The sequence below is a fragment of the Leptonychotes weddellii genome, chromosome 10, assembly GCF_054177405.1.
Source record: "Leptonychotes weddellii isolate Sample4059 chromosome 10, ASM5417740v2, whole genome shotgun sequence".
NCBI classification, from domain to species: domain Eukaryota; kingdom Metazoa; phylum Chordata; class Mammalia; order Carnivora; family Phocidae; genus Leptonychotes; species Leptonychotes weddellii.
Window position 1 is genome coordinate 454,557 of NC_138378.1, and position 17,484 is coordinate 472,040.

General features: G+C 66.1%; 2 protein-coding genes across 13 annotated transcripts in view; both read right to left on the bottom strand.

Moving 5' to 3' along the window:
* Nucleotides 1–1,136: 1,136 nt before the first annotated feature.
* On the bottom strand, nucleotides 1,137–3,110 carry TNFRSF6B (TNF receptor superfamily member 6b). Its single transcript, XM_006743748.3, has 3 exons — nucleotides 2,266–3,110; nucleotides 1,947–2,150; nucleotides 1,137–1,562 (listed from the first exon to the last, which is right to left on the bottom strand). Exons 1-3 carry the CDS (start codon nucleotides 2,714–2,716, stop codon nucleotides 1,279–1,281), a joined length of 939 nt encoding a protein of 312 aa, XP_006743811.2. The 5' UTR covers nucleotides 2,717–3,110; the 3' UTR covers nucleotides 1,137–1,278.
* Nucleotides 3,111–3,234: 124 nt separating this feature from the next.
* RTEL1 (regulator of telomere elongation helicase 1) overlaps nucleotides 3,235–17,484 on the bottom strand; it is a 28,277-nt gene continuing 14,027 nt past the window's right edge. Inside the window, exons 10-35 of one of the 12 annotated variants that reach the window (XM_081832347.1) lie at nucleotides 17,295–17,333; nucleotides 17,149–17,227; nucleotides 16,317–16,414; nucleotides 15,720–15,775; nucleotides 12,960–13,034; nucleotides 12,751–12,832; nucleotides 10,634–10,766; nucleotides 10,416–10,529; nucleotides 10,289–10,329; nucleotides 10,049–10,134; nucleotides 9,832–9,909; nucleotides 9,396–9,473; nucleotides 8,838–8,984; nucleotides 8,648–8,763; nucleotides 8,394–8,517; nucleotides 8,157–8,304; nucleotides 7,788–7,951; nucleotides 7,186–7,284; nucleotides 5,671–5,869; nucleotides 5,351–5,491; nucleotides 4,770–4,886; nucleotides 4,335–4,568; nucleotides 4,165–4,251; nucleotides 3,866–4,000; nucleotides 3,683–3,786; nucleotides 3,235–3,580 (exon numbers count right to left, since the gene is read on the bottom strand). In XM_081832347.1, the coding sequence (XP_081688473.1) occupies nucleotides 3,500–3,580; nucleotides 3,683–3,786; nucleotides 3,866–4,000; nucleotides 4,165–4,251; nucleotides 4,335–4,568; nucleotides 4,770–4,886; nucleotides 5,351–5,491; nucleotides 5,671–5,869; nucleotides 7,186–7,284; nucleotides 7,788–7,951; nucleotides 8,157–8,304; nucleotides 8,394–8,517; nucleotides 8,648–8,763; nucleotides 8,838–8,984; nucleotides 9,396–9,473; nucleotides 9,832–9,909; nucleotides 10,049–10,134; nucleotides 10,289–10,329; nucleotides 10,416–10,529; nucleotides 10,634–10,766; nucleotides 12,751–12,832; nucleotides 12,960–13,034; nucleotides 15,720–15,775; nucleotides 16,317–16,414; nucleotides 17,149–17,227; nucleotides 17,295–17,333 (2,855 nt within the window). In that variant the 3' untranslated portion in view covers nucleotides 3,235–3,499. Of the gene's footprint in view, nucleotides 3,581–3,682; nucleotides 3,787–3,865; nucleotides 4,001–4,089; nucleotides 4,252–4,334; nucleotides 4,569–4,769; nucleotides 4,887–5,350; nucleotides 5,492–5,670; nucleotides 5,870–7,185; nucleotides 7,285–7,787; nucleotides 7,952–8,156; nucleotides 8,305–8,393; nucleotides 8,518–8,647; nucleotides 8,764–8,837; nucleotides 8,985–9,395; nucleotides 9,474–9,831; nucleotides 9,910–10,048; nucleotides 10,135–10,288; nucleotides 10,330–10,415; nucleotides 10,530–10,633; nucleotides 10,767–12,750; nucleotides 12,833–12,959; nucleotides 13,035–15,719; nucleotides 15,776–16,316; nucleotides 16,415–17,148; nucleotides 17,228–17,294; nucleotides 17,334–17,484 lie in introns of all 12 variants that reach the window. The other 11 variants (XM_081832345.1, XM_081832344.1, XM_081832346.1 and 8 more) reach the window with 11 other exon arrangements.

Sequence of the window (17,484 nt, forward strand, 5' to 3'; positions counted from 1 at the left end):
CCAGTTGCCCACACTGGGGGTGGGGGTGCACGGTGGGGGCGTTGGGAAGGTGGGCGGGGTTCCCGTGGAGCCCAGGTTGGTGCTGTGCTGGGCCTTCATTCCCAGCTGGGGGGGAGGGACAAGCTGTCTCGAAACCCGCTTCCGGGCCTGTGCCTGGCAACAGGGCCCCCTCCCCGGGTGAGACTGGTTCTGGGGACCCTCCCGACATGGCCCCGCTGGAGCTGGCAACAGCTACTGGCTGGGGTGTGTCCAGGATGGCGGTCCGAGTCGCTGCTGGCCATCGCCCCTCCAGGAACCCGACCCTGGATCGTGGACTCCTGGCTGTCTGGGCACAGTGACCATGGCACAAGGGGCCCCCAAGGCTGGAGCTGTGACCTACCTGGGCACCGCCTTCCTGCTTCGGCAGGAATGGCTGAGCCAGAGCCGGGCACCTGGTGGCTTCCTGTCTGAGGTCCGGTCCCTGGTGGGACCCTGGGAGGGGTTGCTGAGAAAGGCTGAGTCAGGGCTGGGGGTGGGGAGGCAGCTGCAGGTGAGGTGACTCATGGGGATCACACATGGGGCTCCAGGGCCCATGGGGCGGGCTGGGAGTCCCCCAGGCTGCTCGGGAGCGGTCCAGCCCTTCTCTGAGTCTGCCTGAGGGGAAAAGCCTTGTTTCCCAGAAAAGGGGTGGGACGCACCCAGCCTGGGGGAGGTCCTTGGCCCTTCCGGTCCTGGGAAGTCCTGGGAAATCCCCTGAGTGCTGGGACTGGGTGGGGCTCACTTGGAGGGGCAGGGTGAGGGAGCAGGGTCTCCTGGCGGTGCAGGGCACAGGCCTCTGCTGCCCGGTCCGAGCTGGGTCCTGTTCCGCAGCAAGAGCCCCTAGACTTGGTGTGACCCTCCCTCCACACTGTCGTAGCCACAGAGCGTGATCTAGGGGTCATGGAGCGAGCCTCAGGGACGTCCGTGGTGTCCACAGCTGGAAGGGACGCACCTGCTACCCGCTGGCGTCTCTAACGATCTCTCCCATCGAGGGTCTGTCCCACTTGGGGTGACCAGGCAGAGGAAGCGTGGGGAGCTTGAGGGCCCACCCGGGAGGGTGTCCCCACCGGATGTGCCCACCGTGCACTCCGGAGATACACACGGTTTCACACAACCCATTTTACAAAACGGCTTTATAAAAAATAAACTTTTGTTAGTGCAACAGGAGCCTAGTCGGTCAGTTGAGGTTACTTTGGTGCTATGGGGGTGACGCCCATGTGGGGCCAAAGCTGGGAGCAGAAAAAACGGGGGGCAGGGCGCTCAGTGCACCCAGAAGCGTGTGCGGACACTGCGCTCCAGCCCAGGCAGCCTGGCCTCCCGCAGCGCCCCCAGCAGCCGCGCCCCCAGCGCCCCAGCCTGTGCGCCCCGGAGCTCCGCGAGCAGCTGCCGCAGCTTGCGCTGCAGGTCCGCGCGGCCCTCCCTCGGCGCCACCAGACCTTGGGCCTCTGGGCCCGCCAAGGCCTGCCACAGCCGCAGGAGCCTCTTGGAGGATATGTCCTGGAAAGCCACGAAGTCAATGACGGCGCGCTCGCACTCCTCAGCCCCTGCGGGAGGGTCAGGGTGCAGCGATAGAGGCTTCCGTCTGCCCCAGGGGGACACCCAGGAGAGCAGTCCCTGCCCCGTGGGTTCAGGGCAGAGGTGGAAGGCCAGGCCAGCAAGGAGGTGCGGGAGTGCTGGGGGACAGGCACGGGGCTGGGAGAGGCCAGGGGCCCCGGGGTGCAGGGGTGAGATGCCACGTCACTGCCGTGGGACCTCCAGAAAGCGGTTTAGACTCCCTGGGACTCCGTTTCCCCCGGGGGGGAGGAGAGCACCACCTGCCAGCGCCGAAACCACAGAGCGATCACTGGTGCCACCGCAGAGGCCAGCTACATGTTCCGTGCTCCAGGGCTGCGCTCGCCCCGCTCCCCTGGCCCCTTCCCCCCACTCACCTGGCCCCCCTGGCGCCGCGGTGCTGAGCGGGAAGCCCGTGCAGCTCGTGCACAGGGCATCGTGGGAGGAGGAGCCCGGCACGTTGAGGACCAGGCCCAGGGCCGTGCAGTTGCGGTGGGCCTGGCACTGCTCGGAGCTGGAGCTGCTGGCCGAGAAGGTGCCGGGGGGACACGGCTGGCACTGCGTGTTCCGGCTGGGGGTGCCTGGGGACGACACGGGGAGGAAGGGGTCAGGGGGAGCTGGGTGCTGTCCCCAGTGGCGGCCGACGTCCCAGGCCCTAGCCACCGGCCCCGCCGCCCACCCCGACCCCCGGCCCACCGGGGACGGCCACGCCGGTGCCGGGCGGGCAAGGGGCGTGCTCCAGGCAGAAGCCGGCGTGCGCGAAGAAGCCGGGGCGGCAGCGGCAGGCGCGGTTGTGGGTGGCCTCGCAGGGCCGCGCCTCCTCCTCGCGCTCCCCGCAGATGACGTTGCAATAGCGACAGCGCTCCAGGTAGTTCCAGAACTGGGTGTAGTGACGTGGAGGGCACGCCCCGCACATCGTGGGGGTGTCCCGGCCGCAGGGCCGCCGCACGAAGGTGCCTGGGGGGCACTGGCTGCACAGCAGCCACTCCCGCGTCTCCGCGTCCCGCCACGGGTAGGTGAGCGCGCCGGCCGCGCCCGCCCCCGCCGCGCCCGCCGCCGCCGCGCCCGCCGCCAGAGCCAGCAGCAGGGTGGGCAGCGCGCTCGGCCGGGTCAGGGGCGCTGCGCCCCGCCTCTCCAGTGTCCACATGGCTCTCACTGGGGCAGCGGCTCGCTCTCCGCGGCGCCCAGCAGCAGGGACACCAGGACGCTGCGCCCAGGCACCGGCAGCCCCGCCCTCAGCCGCTGCCACCCCACTCCGACTTGGGCAGCGGCGGCGGCCTATATGGGCTGGCCTTGCCACGCCCCTGGGGAGGGCTCACCACCTCCGGGGGGCCACACTCCCAGCCGCTTCTCCGCAGCGTCACCACCGCGCGGCCCCTCCCTCACCGGGAAGCCCCCTCCCCCGTCTGGCGCAGGCCTGCTTGAGCGCGGAGTCCAGGGATCCGGCCGGTGAGGGCGCCCCCCTGCACCAGGGCCGGCAGCGGGGGTGCTGGGACGTGGGGGCGTCCCAAGCGCTGCTCCCCTCGGGTGTCCCGCATCTTCCCAGCCCGCTGGGCGGACACAGCGCTCGGCAGGCCCTTGCATGGACAGGGTGGGAGGGGGACCCCCACTCAGACACCCACATCTTCCTCGCCAGCACCCCCAAGCCCCTCCGCCAAGCCCCGATACAGTGTCAGCAACTTTATTAGACAGACGGTCACCTGATCAAAAGCAGGTCCACAGCCCACACACAGGTCCCGCCGCGGAGGGAGCAGAGGGCCCCCCACCTTCCAGTCCTGAGCTCCTGACGCTCCATCCACAAGCCGGCGGCCAAGGGAAGCGAGCCAACCCACCCCAGACCCCAAGGTGGCTTCGGGGCATCTAGGCGGGCGCAGACCCCGCCGGGAGACCCGTGTCCACGCGGTGTCAGCCTGCCCCAGTGTCTCCACGCTCACTGGGGCTCTGGCCAGAAGACCTGCGTGATGCTCTGCTTCCTGGCGGGGGCGTGGCAGGCCGGGCATGTTCTAGAAGCCTGTGGAGACAGGGAGCGCTGCACGGGCGCCACCGCCCACCCCTCCCCAGCCCACCAGCTGGGGGACCGCTGACGCGCGTGTCCACAGGCCCCATGGCCAACCTGCAGGAGCTGGCGCCAGCAGGCCCGGCAGCGCTGCAGGTCGCAGGAGGGGCACTGGAAGGGGACCGTGTCCTCCGCCCTGCAGCCAGGGCACGCCAAGCCTGCTGGGAGGGGGCCGCCGTGAGCATGCTGCAGCTCGTCCGCCCCGCGGCCCCCACTGCCCCGGCCCCTCTCGAGACCTACCCCACTCGGACGGGGCGTGCCTGCGGGCGGCGCGGGGGGGCTGGCTGGGAGCCCCGCCATCCCCAGCCTGCCTCCGGGCAAGGAAGGCCGACAGCTTGCTCTGGGCCCTCTGGGGTGTCTCTTGCTGGGGGGGCCCTGGAGACAGAGGGGCAAGTCTGATGGGGCGGGCGGCTGGGGCTTCTCTGCCTGCCGGGCTGAGTGGGGCTCGGGGGACGCTGGATTACCTGGCCTGGAAGCACCGTGGGCGAGGTCGGGGGGCACAGTGGGGCTCCCCTCCTGGGGGCCTGGAGGCCCAGTACCTGCGCTCTGGGCAGCCGGGCCCATCAGGTCTATGCACGTCTGCCGGAAACGCCGCTTGTGGTGGGGTCGCAAGAACATGCCAAACCCTGTGGGGGGAGAGTCAGGCTCAGCCCTGCCCCCAGTCCCTCCCAGCCCCTCACCCCGCCAAGTCCCCTCTGTGGCCACTTGCTCTGCAACAGGGGCAGGTCCTCAGGCCTTGAGGTTGTGAGTGCGGCCACCACGGCCACCACCCTCTCGAAGTCATCGTCCTGTTTGTAGGTGGTCAGCGCCGCCAGGAGCTGGCTGCAGCCTGCGGACCCCAGGGCCTTTCGGACATCCGCCAAGTAGGCGCTCACGGCAGGCTGGCCTTGCTTCTCTGCGCTGGGGGCTCTACGCCCCTCCTTGGGACAGCTGCCGGGGTCTCCTGGTGAGGAGGTAACAGGTCTTGGACCACGCCAGGGGTCTGGGGGCCCAGAGAGCTCCATGGGCATCCTGGGAACCCCTTCACACCAGCCGCCTCCCTCCCTCTGGAGGTGCAGAACCAGAAGAGCCCCCCGCCGCCCCGCCCCCCCGAGACTCCTCCCCGCCAGGGGTCTTCAGCTATTTCTGGTTCAGGGACGGGTACCTGCAGGGGCTGGCCCGGAGACCAGGTGGGGTCTGCCTTGGTTCAGGTGCTGTCCGGGGTCCAGCTGCCTGGCTGCACCCTGGGACAGGGTCAGCTTTGAGTCCCACTCCTTCCCTCCTGAAGGAACATGGACACACGAAGAGCTATCCAGCTGGTCCCCAAGGGTCTGGAGTGCTCCCTGGGGAGAAGGCAGGTCTATCCAAGGGGAGACCGAGACCACAACCCTCCTCAGACCACAACAGGGAGACCGAGACTTGCACCCAGGGGGATGGCATGGAGACACCCCAGTGGACACCAAGCCCAGAAAGGAGAGGGGTGACTCTCAGGCTGGAAGATCCCCTGCGAGGGGCCAAGGAGTCTTCCTAACCAGGCCCCCAAGACACATGTCCTTGGTCGGGAAGTCCCTGCTCAAGGGTCGGCTATTGAATGGGGACAGAAGCTCCCAAGCTCTGGAGACGCAGGGCCCACCATGCTTGTGCGACTTGCAGGGGGCCGGGGCCTGGGCCGTGCGTGCTCCGGGGGGGCACACACATGCAGTCGCCTGCCCTGCTCTTGGGGGGTGGCTGGAGGGTCCTGCTCACCGCTGGGGGCCTGGGCCGCCGGTGCCCACTGCCTCTGAGGAAGGCTGTGCTCGGGCCGGGAGCCGCAGCCGCGGCCCGTCCGCTGGAGGCAGGCCTCCTCAAATCGCGGCTTGTGGTGTGGCCGCACAAACTGGTAGAAGCCTGTGGGGAGGGGCGTCTGGGCCTGCGGGCTCCACCGTGCGGCCACCGTGCTGAGCCGGCCAGCCAGCCCCACCTCCTCTCGGGAGCAGGGACCACCGTGGACCCTGGTGCCCACCCCCTCCAACGGCTGTGGCACTGCCCCTCCCCCCCCGATGGGTGACCGCAGCAGGCCAGGGCACCTTGGAGCAGGCTGTGCTTCTTGGGGTCCTCAGCAAAGAGGGGGCCGAGGCAGGCCAGCAAAGCCTCCACGTCGTCGGAGCCCTTGTAGTCCTGCAGGGCCCTGGTGAAGGTGTCGAAGCTGGCCTGGCTCAGCGCCTGCTTCACGGCCACCATGAACAGCTTGGCCCTGCCCGCCTGCGTATCGGCGGCCGGCCCGTCCTGCTCAACACAGGACCAGATGCCCCATCAGCCGGGGCCACCGTGCTTCCCCGAGGGGTAGCTGCTACTGCAGAGGACAACTGCCGGGAAGGATGCCCTAGTCCCGAGGCACGGCTGCGCTGGGCTGGGAGGGAGGGGGGCGCGGCGGCTTCAGCTTAAGACAGCCATGCCCCTCTGGCAGCAGAGGAGGCCAAGTGCAGATCTGTTCGCCCTGGGCTGGGGGCTCCCGGCCCTCTGCCAAGTCCCCTGCGCCCACGCAGCAGGCGGCCCTGGCTCAAGGGGCAGTCAGCTCACAGGAAGGGGTACCTCTTGACATCCCCACGCCTCCTCTCTGCTGCACATCTCAGGCCCGCACACTGGACCCTCAGCAGGGAAGCCCAGAAAGCAGACAGGAGAGGTCCAGGCTCCCCAGTCTCCGTCCAGCTTGGCCGGATGCCAAGGCCCCTGGCACCCTGCCCACTTCCCGACAGCAACAGCCCCCCCCCAGCCCCGCCCAGTTCTTCCCAGAAGCTGAGGGACATGGACAAAGATGAGTGGTTCATGGGGCTTTCCAGAGCTTTCCTGGCTCAGATTAGCTCAGGGCCCCTCAGCGCTTTCCTCTGAGGCTGGCTGAGAAGCAGGCCCTCCCCACAGCTGGGCACGTTAGCGCCCACACATGAGCACTGACTGGGGGAGCTGGTCTGGCTGCAGGCCCCACACCGAACCTGACTTCTGTCTGGCTGGACCCTGGCGTACCATCCATAAAGTGCTCTCCCGGAAAAGCAAAACTAGACGCGAGACCCAAAGCTAACCCCAAGTGTGCAGGACTCAAAAGCATGGAGGAGCCACCCCAGGTCGAAGAGACACTGTGGGGCCTACGGAAGGCGAAGAAGGTCAGGCAGGGCAATGCTGCATGGCTGGGGTGCAGGCTGCTGCTGAGAGGCTCTCGCAGTAAGAAGTTAAAATGGAAGAGAGACTCGGAACCTGTGCGGGGCAGGGCCCGGACACAGAGTGGCACAGATGCGGGAGGCAGCAGAGACCACGCCTGAGCCCAGGGGGCGGAAGGAGGTCCTGGGAGTGGTCAGAACAGGCTCATCCACGAAGACAGGAAGCTGAAAAGATGCTCACTTAAACGTTCCAGCCAAACAGAGGTGGGGATGGCGCAGGCCTCGGACTGCCGAGGGCACGGGGCCACGCTGCCCCCCCGGGAGGCAGCAAGGGGGCCCTGCCTCAGACCCGGCCCCCCACCTCACACTCCCCGGTCAGCACCGGGTGCCACGCAGCCTGGGGCTCCTGCCCCCACCCCACTCCCACATGCGTGTGGGTGGTTTACGTACCTGGTGGCCACCGACTACCCTGATCTTCCTCCGCCCTGCTCTCTGCTCCTGGGCACGCCTCTTCTCACGTGGGAGGGACACGGTGGAGAGACCTTGTGCCTGAGGGTGACACACAGTGGTCCTGGCCGTGCCCTCCAAGCCCCCAAAGCCCCCTGTGACACTGCCAGGGCCCACAGCTGGGGAGACGGGCCCTCTCCCGAGGCAGCACCACTGGCCCCCTCGTGGCCCGCAGCTCCGGCAGCCAGCTGTTACGGTGCCTGGGGGGCTCGGACAGCACTGGCTGTTGCAGCTGGGCTTGCCCCAGGGCACAGGGAGCGGGACAGCGAAGGGCAGGGATGCGCCCAGGGGCAAGCCGGGGGCAGGGAGCTAAGGGCTTCAGTGCGAAGGCTCCAGGGGAGGAGCTGTGCCCCCCACAGCTCGGGATCCCAGAAAGGGCTGGCCTCTGATGCAGGAGGAGCCGGACACTGACTGGCCCGGGTCAACTCCCGCAAAGCCCGCAGTGGGGGTAGGGGGAGCCCCAGCTGAGGGCCCGGGGCAAGGCAGGCACACAGCACGGCCAGGTGGCAGAGCCCGGGGGGTCTGCCTGTCTGGAGACCCCGCACCTCCTCCTCCTCCCCAGGGGAGGCCTTGTCCCCAGGTCCCGCGGCCAGCTGCTCGCTGTGCTCGAGGGCGGCCAGCAGTCCCACAGGCCTCCGCCGGGTGAGGCCCGACTCCTGCCCATACTCCACACACAGGCTGCTCTCGGCGTTCCTGGTGGCTGGCGATCCTGCGGGAGCACAGGCATCAGCAGCAGAGCCCGGGGGGCGGGAGGGGGCGGCTCAAGCCAGGTCGTCCCCCCCCGCCCCCGCAACGCTCGGGCTCAGCCAGGCACTCTGGTCATCGGGCCAGGCGTGCCACCAGCTGGCTGGAAGCGGCCCCAAGCCCCCGCCCTGCAGGGCCCCCAACCGGCCATGCCACCCCAGCACACGCACCTGAGGGTCTGCGCCTCAGGCTGGGGACGTGCACGTCCGGACTCCTGGCTTTCCTGGTGGAGAGGGGGCCAGGCGACACAGCCACCACGACAGCACCTCCTCCCTCAGCCCGACTCGGGGCAGCAGCCAGGGGGGCCAGCACGGGCATCTGCACAGGACAGGGGGTTGGGGGTCCTGCACAGACCCTTCCCCTGGGTAGGGCATGAGGACACAGCCGGCCGGCCATTAGGAACTCACAGTTTTCTGAGCAACACGGAAGAACTGGGCCACATCCCGAATGACGGGGCCAAAGCTGTCATACACCTTGACGTGGGGGCGCACCCAGGAAGGCAGCTGGGCTCTGGCGTCTGCATGGGTGAACCTGGCAGGGGGTGGCTGTCAGCTTGGGAGCCCTGCCCAGCCCAGAGCCCAGGCCCAGGCCCAGGCCCAGGCCCAGCTGGTGCCCGAGAGGCCGCGGGGCAGGGGTTTGTGCGAGCCACGGAGAGCCGCACCTGTGGTCACACAAGAAGACAGCCCCGTAGTCCTGGCGATGCCGGATCACCCGTCCGATGGCCTGGTTCACGGCCCTGGACGCCTGCTGCCGGTACCACTCGTGCCCAGAGAGGAGCTGCTGGGAGGGGGCTTGGTCATGGGGGCTCCAGCCCTTCCCGTCCGCCCCCACACAAGCCCGTGGCCCCTCACCTGGCCTCCAGGCCCACCACGGCCCTTCAGCTCGTCCAGGAACTGCATCTTGAGGACAACCCGCGGGTCCATCCGTGGAGGGTACGGCAGGCCCGTGACAATCACACCTCGGCCGTTCATGTCCGCGAAGTCCAGGCCCTCGCTGGCCTGGGGAGCAGTGGGCACTCTTTTCCCCCGTTTGCCACGCCCAGACCCTCAGAGGCACACGCATCCACGTACGGGTGGGGACAGGGAAGCCTCCCACCCCGGGCTGGGCCCTCTGTGGGAGTCACAGCCCCCAGGGCCTCTCACGTTCGCAGAACTCCCGCCGTCCTTGCCACCTGCAGCCCGAGAGGGGCGCTCACTCCCAGGGACCCAGTGCTTGTCGACTGCCCAGTGAGGGACAGTAGGGCTCCGCCCTCCTAACGCAAGCTTGCTGGACTTGGGGCTCCGGGGAGGGGGTCGGGCTGGCCCATCCCACCATGTCGCAGCCCCCAGGTCCCGAGCTGAGAGCTTCCCCCCAGCACAGGCACCAGACAGGGGCTGTGAGTGTGGGACCCAGACCCTCGTGAGCCTCACCTTTCCCCGGCACACGGCCATGAAAGAGGCCCCGCTAGACCCAGGGGAGGCGACTCGCGTACAGTAGGCGTCCACCACCTGGAAGGAGAGACTGGTCAGCCCCTTCCTTCTGTGGGAGTGAGACCTCAGGTCTCATCCTCTGAGATGAACGGCTGTCTGGCTGGAAGGTGGGCCAGCAGGATTCTAGGAGCTTCCTCACGGCATGGGTTCCCAGGCTGACCCAGAGCCTGCTCAGTGTTTCCCAGAAAGCACGGGGACCCCGGGGCTCGGGGGGGCAGGGGAAGGTGGAGCCTTGCTTCAGTATCGGCCCCTCAGACACAAGGGCCTGGGGCCACCAGCCCCAGGCCCAGACAGGTCAGGTCCACGTGAGCCCCTGGTCGGGACAGTGGCCAGCCGGGGCAGCCATGAGGGGCAGTGGAGCCCCGAGAGCTCAGACCTCTGAGAAGCCACCTTTGCTCCTCGGCTCCACGAACACAGGCTTCAGGGCCTCCAGCTTCCTGGCGAAGTCATGGGCCTGTGAGAAGAGAGGGGGAAAGGGACGCCTGTCGTGTCAGGTCTCAGACCTCAGACAAAGGCCCGTGCCCTGGCCCTGCCAGACCCTTGGCTGCTTGGGGCTCCCCTCCCCACCTGGGACACACAGAAGGGGGACGCACCCGCCAGAACTCCAGGCTCTTCTCCATGACGGGGTAGGAAGGGAAGAAGACCAGGAGCCCATGGGGGACCACGCGGGCGATGTTGCCTAGAAGGGCCGGGGCTGTGCTCAGCAGGACGGGGTGTTCACAGAGGCTGCCAGTGGTTCCCACCAGGGAAAGCAGGCGCGGCAGGGATCCCCAGACACCCGGGAACGGGGTGGGAGCCCAAGACGGAGCTCAGGGCTTCCCACGGGCACTCACCTAGCGCCTTACCCAGGGAGGACAAGCATGCATCAGAAAACCTGCACAAAGCCGAGAGCCCATGGTCACAAGGGTCCCGGCACGTGGCACACAGCCAGCCCACCTCCTCACCCGCCAGGCCCCCTACCGTTTGTCAAAGGCAGAGCTCAGCTGGGCTCCATCGGGGCCTTTGGGGACAATCCCCACCCAGATCTGCTGTTTGTTGATGACGTGCGGGTTCTCTAGGCAGACGGGGAAAGGGCTGCGGGCGGCAGGGCAGCTCCTGTGAGCTCCTGAACCCCCGGATCCTCAAGCCGGGGTTGGCCTTGGCACCCCCACCCCCACAGGGCATGGGGCAGCCCTTACATCTGCATCTCCAGGGCAAAGGAGGACACGGGAGCCAGTGTGCCGCTGGTGAGGATGACGGTGCGGACGCCCTGGCGGACCAGCTCTCGCATGCTGTGGCCGGGACTGAAGCACCAGTAGCTCAGTACCTTCCCTAGGGGGACGAGCGTGAGGCTGGGCTAGACACGTGAGGCCTGCCACAGGGGCAGCCCGCCACAGGCGGCCGCTGGGCCCTGCACCCCACATGCACAAGTCTGAGCAAGGGGGGGGCCTGCCTGGGCCTTGATCTGAGTGTCTGGGCTGGGGCCCTCCTTCCTCCCTCAGACGTCCTGGGAGTGTAAGCAGATCTGGAGCAGGCCCCCAGGGGCAGACACCGGGGTCACCTCCAGAAAGGACAGCCAACCCCAACCCAGACCTGCACAGAGACTGACACGTGGCCGAGGGCACACAGAGCAGGCGTGGCGGCTGCCACTACGGGCCCCAGGCCAAAGGGCACAACGGGAAGGAAGCAGAACCCACCTCTGCTCACAAAAGGGGCAGCAGGAACCCACATTCCCCCAGAGGCAGGAGCCAGCAGGGACATCACCATCAACAAGGTTCACAGGGAGCCTGCCTCCTACTGGCCCCCACCTGGCTCTGGAAGCTTAGGACATTACAACAGAACATGCAGAAAGACTTTAAACAGAAGTCTGAAGTCCGGGCTAGCTCACGGGTCAGCAGGGATGTTTCCAGTAAGGAACAAACCACTTTCTGGGGCCAGAAAAGCCTTTTCCACCTTTGGGTCGGGATCGGCCCTGTGACAGGGAGGGCCGTGGGGGCTGGGAACTGTCCCGTCTCCGTGCAAGGCCTGGGGACAGGGCCGGCCCTCCCTGCGCTCACCCACATCCTAACTTCTCGGTAAGGTCAGCAACGGACCAACTTCCCACAGACACCCAACCCAGGGAGCGGCTATTTCTGAGAACTTACATGCTCTCTGAGGTACACAGGACACAGGGAACACCACGCCCCACTTGCCCTTGGTACCGCACACCCCGCCTATGTCAGTGTCCCATAGGGAGAGCATGCAGACACGGAGGGGAGGCCTCGGGCGCTGGCGCAAACCGCTTCCTGTGACCTCACAACATGTGAGGGGGGCACTGGCCTCCCCGCCTCTCACGGAAGCTACTTCCTGCTCTGAGAGGCCAGGTGACCTGCCAAGGTCACACTGTGAGCTTCCCCAGTTGGTGCCGGCCTTGTCCATGTTCCCAGCCCTGCTTTTCCTGTGGAAGGGCGTGGCTCCAAGAGGACCTGCGGCTGGCAAGTCTGGAAGGGGTGTGCTGGTGGGGCTGGGGGCTGGGCCCGGAACACAGGCAGGCAGGGCCGGGCCAACCAGCCATGCTGAGGAGTGGCCAGGACAGGAGCACATCTGACCTTAGGACCCACCACCCCACATGTGTCCTGCAAACCCCACTCGAAACGCCAAGTTGCAATGGGTGCTGAACTCTGCCCGGGGTGGCCAGGACACTTGCCAGGGCTGGGTGCCATGGGGCCAAACACCTTGGCCAGGAGAGGCCAGCTTCACACCAAAAGCCACAGGATGCCTGGCACAGACCCCATCCTCCTGCGTCACAAGTGTCTCCGGCTCTAGGACATGCAGAAGCCGGTGAGACCAGTAACACGGACAGAGTGCGATGCGGGGCTAGGCCTGACCTCACTGGGGGGCAACAGGGCTGGCACCAAAGGAAGCTGGGTGGCCATCAGACAGCAGGCCTCTCAGACGTGGTCTGGGGCCTAAGCCCGCCCCACCCGTTCTGCTCAGCGGGGCGGCGTTCAAGCAAGCACACTTGTGCTGACGTGAGCGTTGGAGCAGGGCACCTGGGGAGGGCACAGCAGTTGCCTTCCTGTGGGCGGACCTCTTGTGGAAGAGTCCCCGGCGGGGCGGGCGACCTGACCGTACCCTAGCTCGGCGGACGCCCAGCAGGTGACTCCGGGTAGGCTCCGGGCCATCGGCCTGCTCTGAGGTCTGTCCCCAAGGGTTCTGGCAGGCGGTGAGCTGGGAGGTCACCTGGAGCAGGCTGCACTCAGGGCAGGGGGCCTGGAAACCCGCAGCGGGACATGGGGTTGCGCTGAGTGTGTTCCTGCCCCGCCAGGCACCGTACCTTGCTTTCTGGCTGCCGTGGTGTTCCAGGCGTCTGACCGCTGAGCCTTCCTCTGGTGACTGGCATCGGGGTGGATATGGACCTGAAGGAGCAGGATGGACAATGGTACCCTGAGACCTGGCCCAGGAATCTTATGTCCTGGGGGCAGCCCCCACCTTGTAGGACCGAGACCCCCACCCAGAGCTCCCTGCCCAGGAGGCAGCGCCTACCTTGTAGGACTGAGAGACCCCAAGCCCCACGGTGGAACCGGGCGTGCCCTCAGCAGGGTCTGCACTGAACACAATCTGGAAAGCAGACGTGAGAGACAATGTCAGCAGGATGCGGTGGAGGCCACCACTCCTGCCGGGCCACCCCCACACACGGGAGACATGCTCAGGGTGCGGTCGTCCCCTGCCCCAGGTCTGAGCTGACAGCATCCCCAGCGGGGGACTGCAGGCTGAGGGGCGGGGGCTCACACCTGTCTGTCCCCTCCCACGGAAGGCCCCACTGTGCCGCAGACAGAGCCATCCCTGCAGGCGCCCGCCCCCAGCAGCCGATCCACATGCTCTCACAGGGTGCAGGCCTGGCGCAGTCAGGGAGCCAGGGGAAGGACCCAGTTCACCCCCAGAAGTAAAAGGATAAAAGTGATCCCTAACTCAAGTAACCAGAGCTGCACTCTCGGCCAAGGCAACGAGCTGAGAAAAAGCAACAATCGGGGATTCCTGGCCTGGGGAAGAACGCACGAGTGCTGCATGTTACAAACACCATCGTGCTCTACTTAGAATCCCGACAAAACCAGGTGACAAACTTTTAGAGCTAAGAAGAAAATTGAGTAAAATAGCACCACAGGAGACCAAAAGAAAAATCAGGAGGGGGTGTCGGTCCTGCCTGATGCCCGGGCCCACGGTGGGGCCGTACCAGCAGCCCTGAGGACCACTGGCTTCCTGCCGGGGCCAGCTCAGCAGGTGAGCAGGTCCTACATCATCCCGCACGCCCACCCTGCCCCTCCCGCAGCCTGCCTCCTGCAGTCTCCAGTCTGGGTCAGCTGCAGACCCCCTTTCTCACACTACCTTGAGGGATCTGAACTTGGAGAGGTGCAAGGCTCTTCAGCCCAGCTGGGAACTCATGGTGCAGCCCCTCGTGTATTCACCACAGGCTGCCTGTCTGGCCAGCCCACTGACCCACTGAGGTCCCAAGGCTGGCCCAGTGCACCCACCTTCCCACAGGAGCCAGCTGTGGGATGAGCAGCCACCCAATCACACTCCCTCCAACTGGAAGGGACACAGCAGAGTAAGAAGCAGGCCCACAGGCAGCACCAGGTAAGCAGGGACACTGAGTCATCTGCGAGGCCTGCTTAGAGCAGATGCCAAAGGAAATTCCAAACCAATGGGGTGAGGGGTGCTTGGGCTCCAGTGAGTCTGTGAGAAACGATCCTGCCCCATAAACAGGCACTCTGGGGAGGGGAGGGGGCTGCACAGGACTGGGAGTGAGGGCCAGGGGCTGCAGGGCTGCCTTGGAGCAGGGCACCTGGGGAGGGCACAGCAGTTGCGGCCCAGGGCCCCTCATCTGCAGGGACCCTGAGAACAGTGGGGAGCACGGGCGGAGAGCAGCTCAGAGGGAAGGGCCTGCCTGGCAGGAGCCGCAGACAGGGCCCAGGGTGCCGGAGGCCCGACAGTCACAAGGGGCCGTGGCTCCAGGCAGCAGCGGTCTGGGGCACCTGCTGTCCCCTCACAGAAGTGCTGGGAGGACGGCAAGGCAGAGCCCGGCACCTTCGGGACAACGCCTGTCCACACTTCACACTCGAGGACGGTGCTGGTGGGGCCTCGGCGGGTCTGTGGGACGCGCGCCGGGCTCTCCCTGGGCTGCCGGGTCACCCCTCCTGCCGCCCCCCTGCAGACCTCCCACCGGGGTGCACAGACACAGGGCAGCTGCATCACAAACAAGGCTGGACACGGACCCAGGGCCCTCCAGCCCTCGGAGCCCTCACACAGCGAGGGGCACCCTGAGTGCCGGGGCCGCCCCGGCCTGGCCATGCGGCAAGAGCATGAGTGCCCGGAGGCAGTCTCTCGCACCGCAGAGCACAGGGGGCTCCTGTGCCTTGGCTTCATCGGGGACCTCTGGCCGCTGAGAGTCCTCTTCAGAAAGGCCTAGCAAGGCGAGAGAGGGCCCTCAGCAGCCGGCCCGGCAGCCACCCAACCAAGGGAAACAGAGCCTGGCTCATCCACTTGAACTGAGAAAATGGCTCAGCTGGACCCGAGGACGGCTGGACACAGGTCAGCACACTGGGGGTGGGAAGTGGCCATGTCCACAGACCCTGAGGTGTGTCCTGACCCCACCGGTTGCCTGGCCAGGGAAACTGAGGGTTTGCATGGGGCAGGAGGGGCTCAGCAAGCCCTGGGGGCTGCCCCCCACCCCAAAGTGGATCCCAGAGGACATGCTGACCATGCCTGTCAACTCTGAACGCCAGCCCCATGGGCCCGACCTGGGCTCATAGGCATTGCCCAAATGCATTCACTCTAAAAGTCTGAATGCCTCTCTGGGTGGGCTGGCCCAGGGACCAGATATGGGGTTGGGAAGACAGAGTCTATGCCCGTTCATTCTCTGACAGGCTCATGCTTTGACTTTCCTCTGAAAAACTGATTTAAGAAATAATTTGAGAAAAGATGAGGGCAGACGGTGAGGCGGCAGCCACTAAGCCTGTCTGAAAACCAGGGGACTCTGCCAGGCCCTCATCCCACCCGGCCTTTGAGCACCTGCCCTGGACAAGACTGACCAGAGCAGCCGAACATGGCCCTCTCCCCCAAGGCCTGGCAGTGTGCCTTCAGGGCAAGAGGAAACGCGCTGCAGGGGCCGTTGATTCGAAGCACGTGGTGTGGGTGCCTTGGTCTTGCCCCAAGTCTGGAATCAGTAACAACTCCAGGATAAGAATGCACCCCTTCACTTCCATCATGAAAAAAGATGCCCAGTCTTTGCCACAAGCCCGTCCCTACCTGGATGATGTCCGAGAGCTTCTGCAAGCCCGCTGTGTTGGTGAACAGCCCCGTACCTGTGGGAACAGCAGACACTGGTCATCCCACGCCCCCACCAGGGGAGGCACCAGACCCTCCACCCTCAGGGGCCTCGAGCAAGCTCGGCCTCAACCCAGTGTTGGTGTGGAGCATGCCCTTGGGGGTCAGCAGGATGAGAAAAGAGGCTCTGTGGTCAGTAAGCCTGGGACTGCCAGGCCAACCCCAGGGCCCAGGAGCACAGCAAGGCTGGTCATCCGAGATGAGAACGAGACCCCAACCAGCAGAAGTGGGCCCACAGTGCAGCCTCAGGGTGGAAATAGGATGCACAGGGGGGCTCAGGAGAGAGGCTGGTGGGACCTGCGGCTCACGGACCCACCAGGTCCCTCACCGCTCTTCCTTTGAAGGGCCGACCAGGAAACAGTAAAGCTGGGCTGTGCTTTACAAAACACAGGCCCGTCCAACGGCACTGATGCCCCCCACCCCTGATGTCGCAGTCAGAAAGGGAGCTCCGGGGGTGACATTCCCGCCTGGGGCTGTGGCAGGCTACAGCCCTGAGTCAAGGCCCAGTGTGGGACTCACGTCCTGCCAGGTGCTGGATGATTTGGTCCAGGGAGTCGAGGATGCAGCCTTTGGTCTGAAACGTTATCTGGGCCTCAGCAAACAGCTCGAAGATGTAGCTGTGAAGGAAAGAGGCTCAGGCGGGGCGCCAGGCTGTGCTCAGAGAGCTGCTGACAGCCAGTGGCCTTTGACGTTCCCTTCCCTCAGACACTCTGGAGGACAAACCCAGAGGTGAAAGAGGCCTGTCCCCTCAGGAGCCCTGAGCGCCGAGGAAAAGGCAAGGCCCCCAAGGGCAGCTCTGGGAGGCAGGGGAGTCCTGCCGTCTTGGGCCTCGGAGGCGTGGGCAGGGCTGGTCAAGGAGCCTGGCTCATCTGGGAAGCAAGTGGGAGCCCTGTGAGGCTCTGAGCACAGCGCAGCAGACGGGCTCAGGAAGAAGAAAAGCAGCAGTGCTCCAGCACATTCTAGAACATTCCACACCTCCAGAACCTGAGCCTGGATCCCAGCACAGCCACTGGCTGTGCCCTGAGGAAAGCTACAACCAGCCCCAGGCCATGATCCCTTGTCTGCCTCTGGGAAATAAACCCAGCTGCCCTGTGCCCTGGTCAGAGCCGTCCGGGCCTGCAGAGGCAGGAGGGGGCGGCTGGTGGGAAGATGCATGAAGAAGCAAGCGTCTCACTCTGAAGGGCTGGGCCAGGAGCTGTGCCTGCATACACAGTAGTCCCAAGACTCCCAAGACGACCTAGTGCACAGACGGCAGCCCCTCCTGGGCCTCCAAAACCCAAACAGACATAGGCGTGGGGGCAGGGCAGATGGACCGGTGGAAGGAGAGCCTGGCACACCCACTGTCCTTTACCTCCCTGGCTTGGTGACACCGCTGTGGTCCCCAGGCAGCTCGACAGCATCGATGGCCCCCTCCAGGCGAAGCAGGATCACTGCAGGGCAAGGGATCGTCAGGTGTTGCCCGCCCAGCCACGTGCAGTGGGGGAGGGCCGCACTTACTCTTGAGCTTTGCGATGTCTTCCAGCTCCATGTGCAGCCCTGGGGGAGCAGCAAATGCATGGTCACGGTCTATTTCTACCCACTGCGTCCCTAAGAGCCAGGACTCGGGCTGGATTCCTGCCTGTCCCCCAAGTAAACGTGACCACAGACAAGTAAACAAGGCTCTGAGATCCCTACAACCCGAACGTGG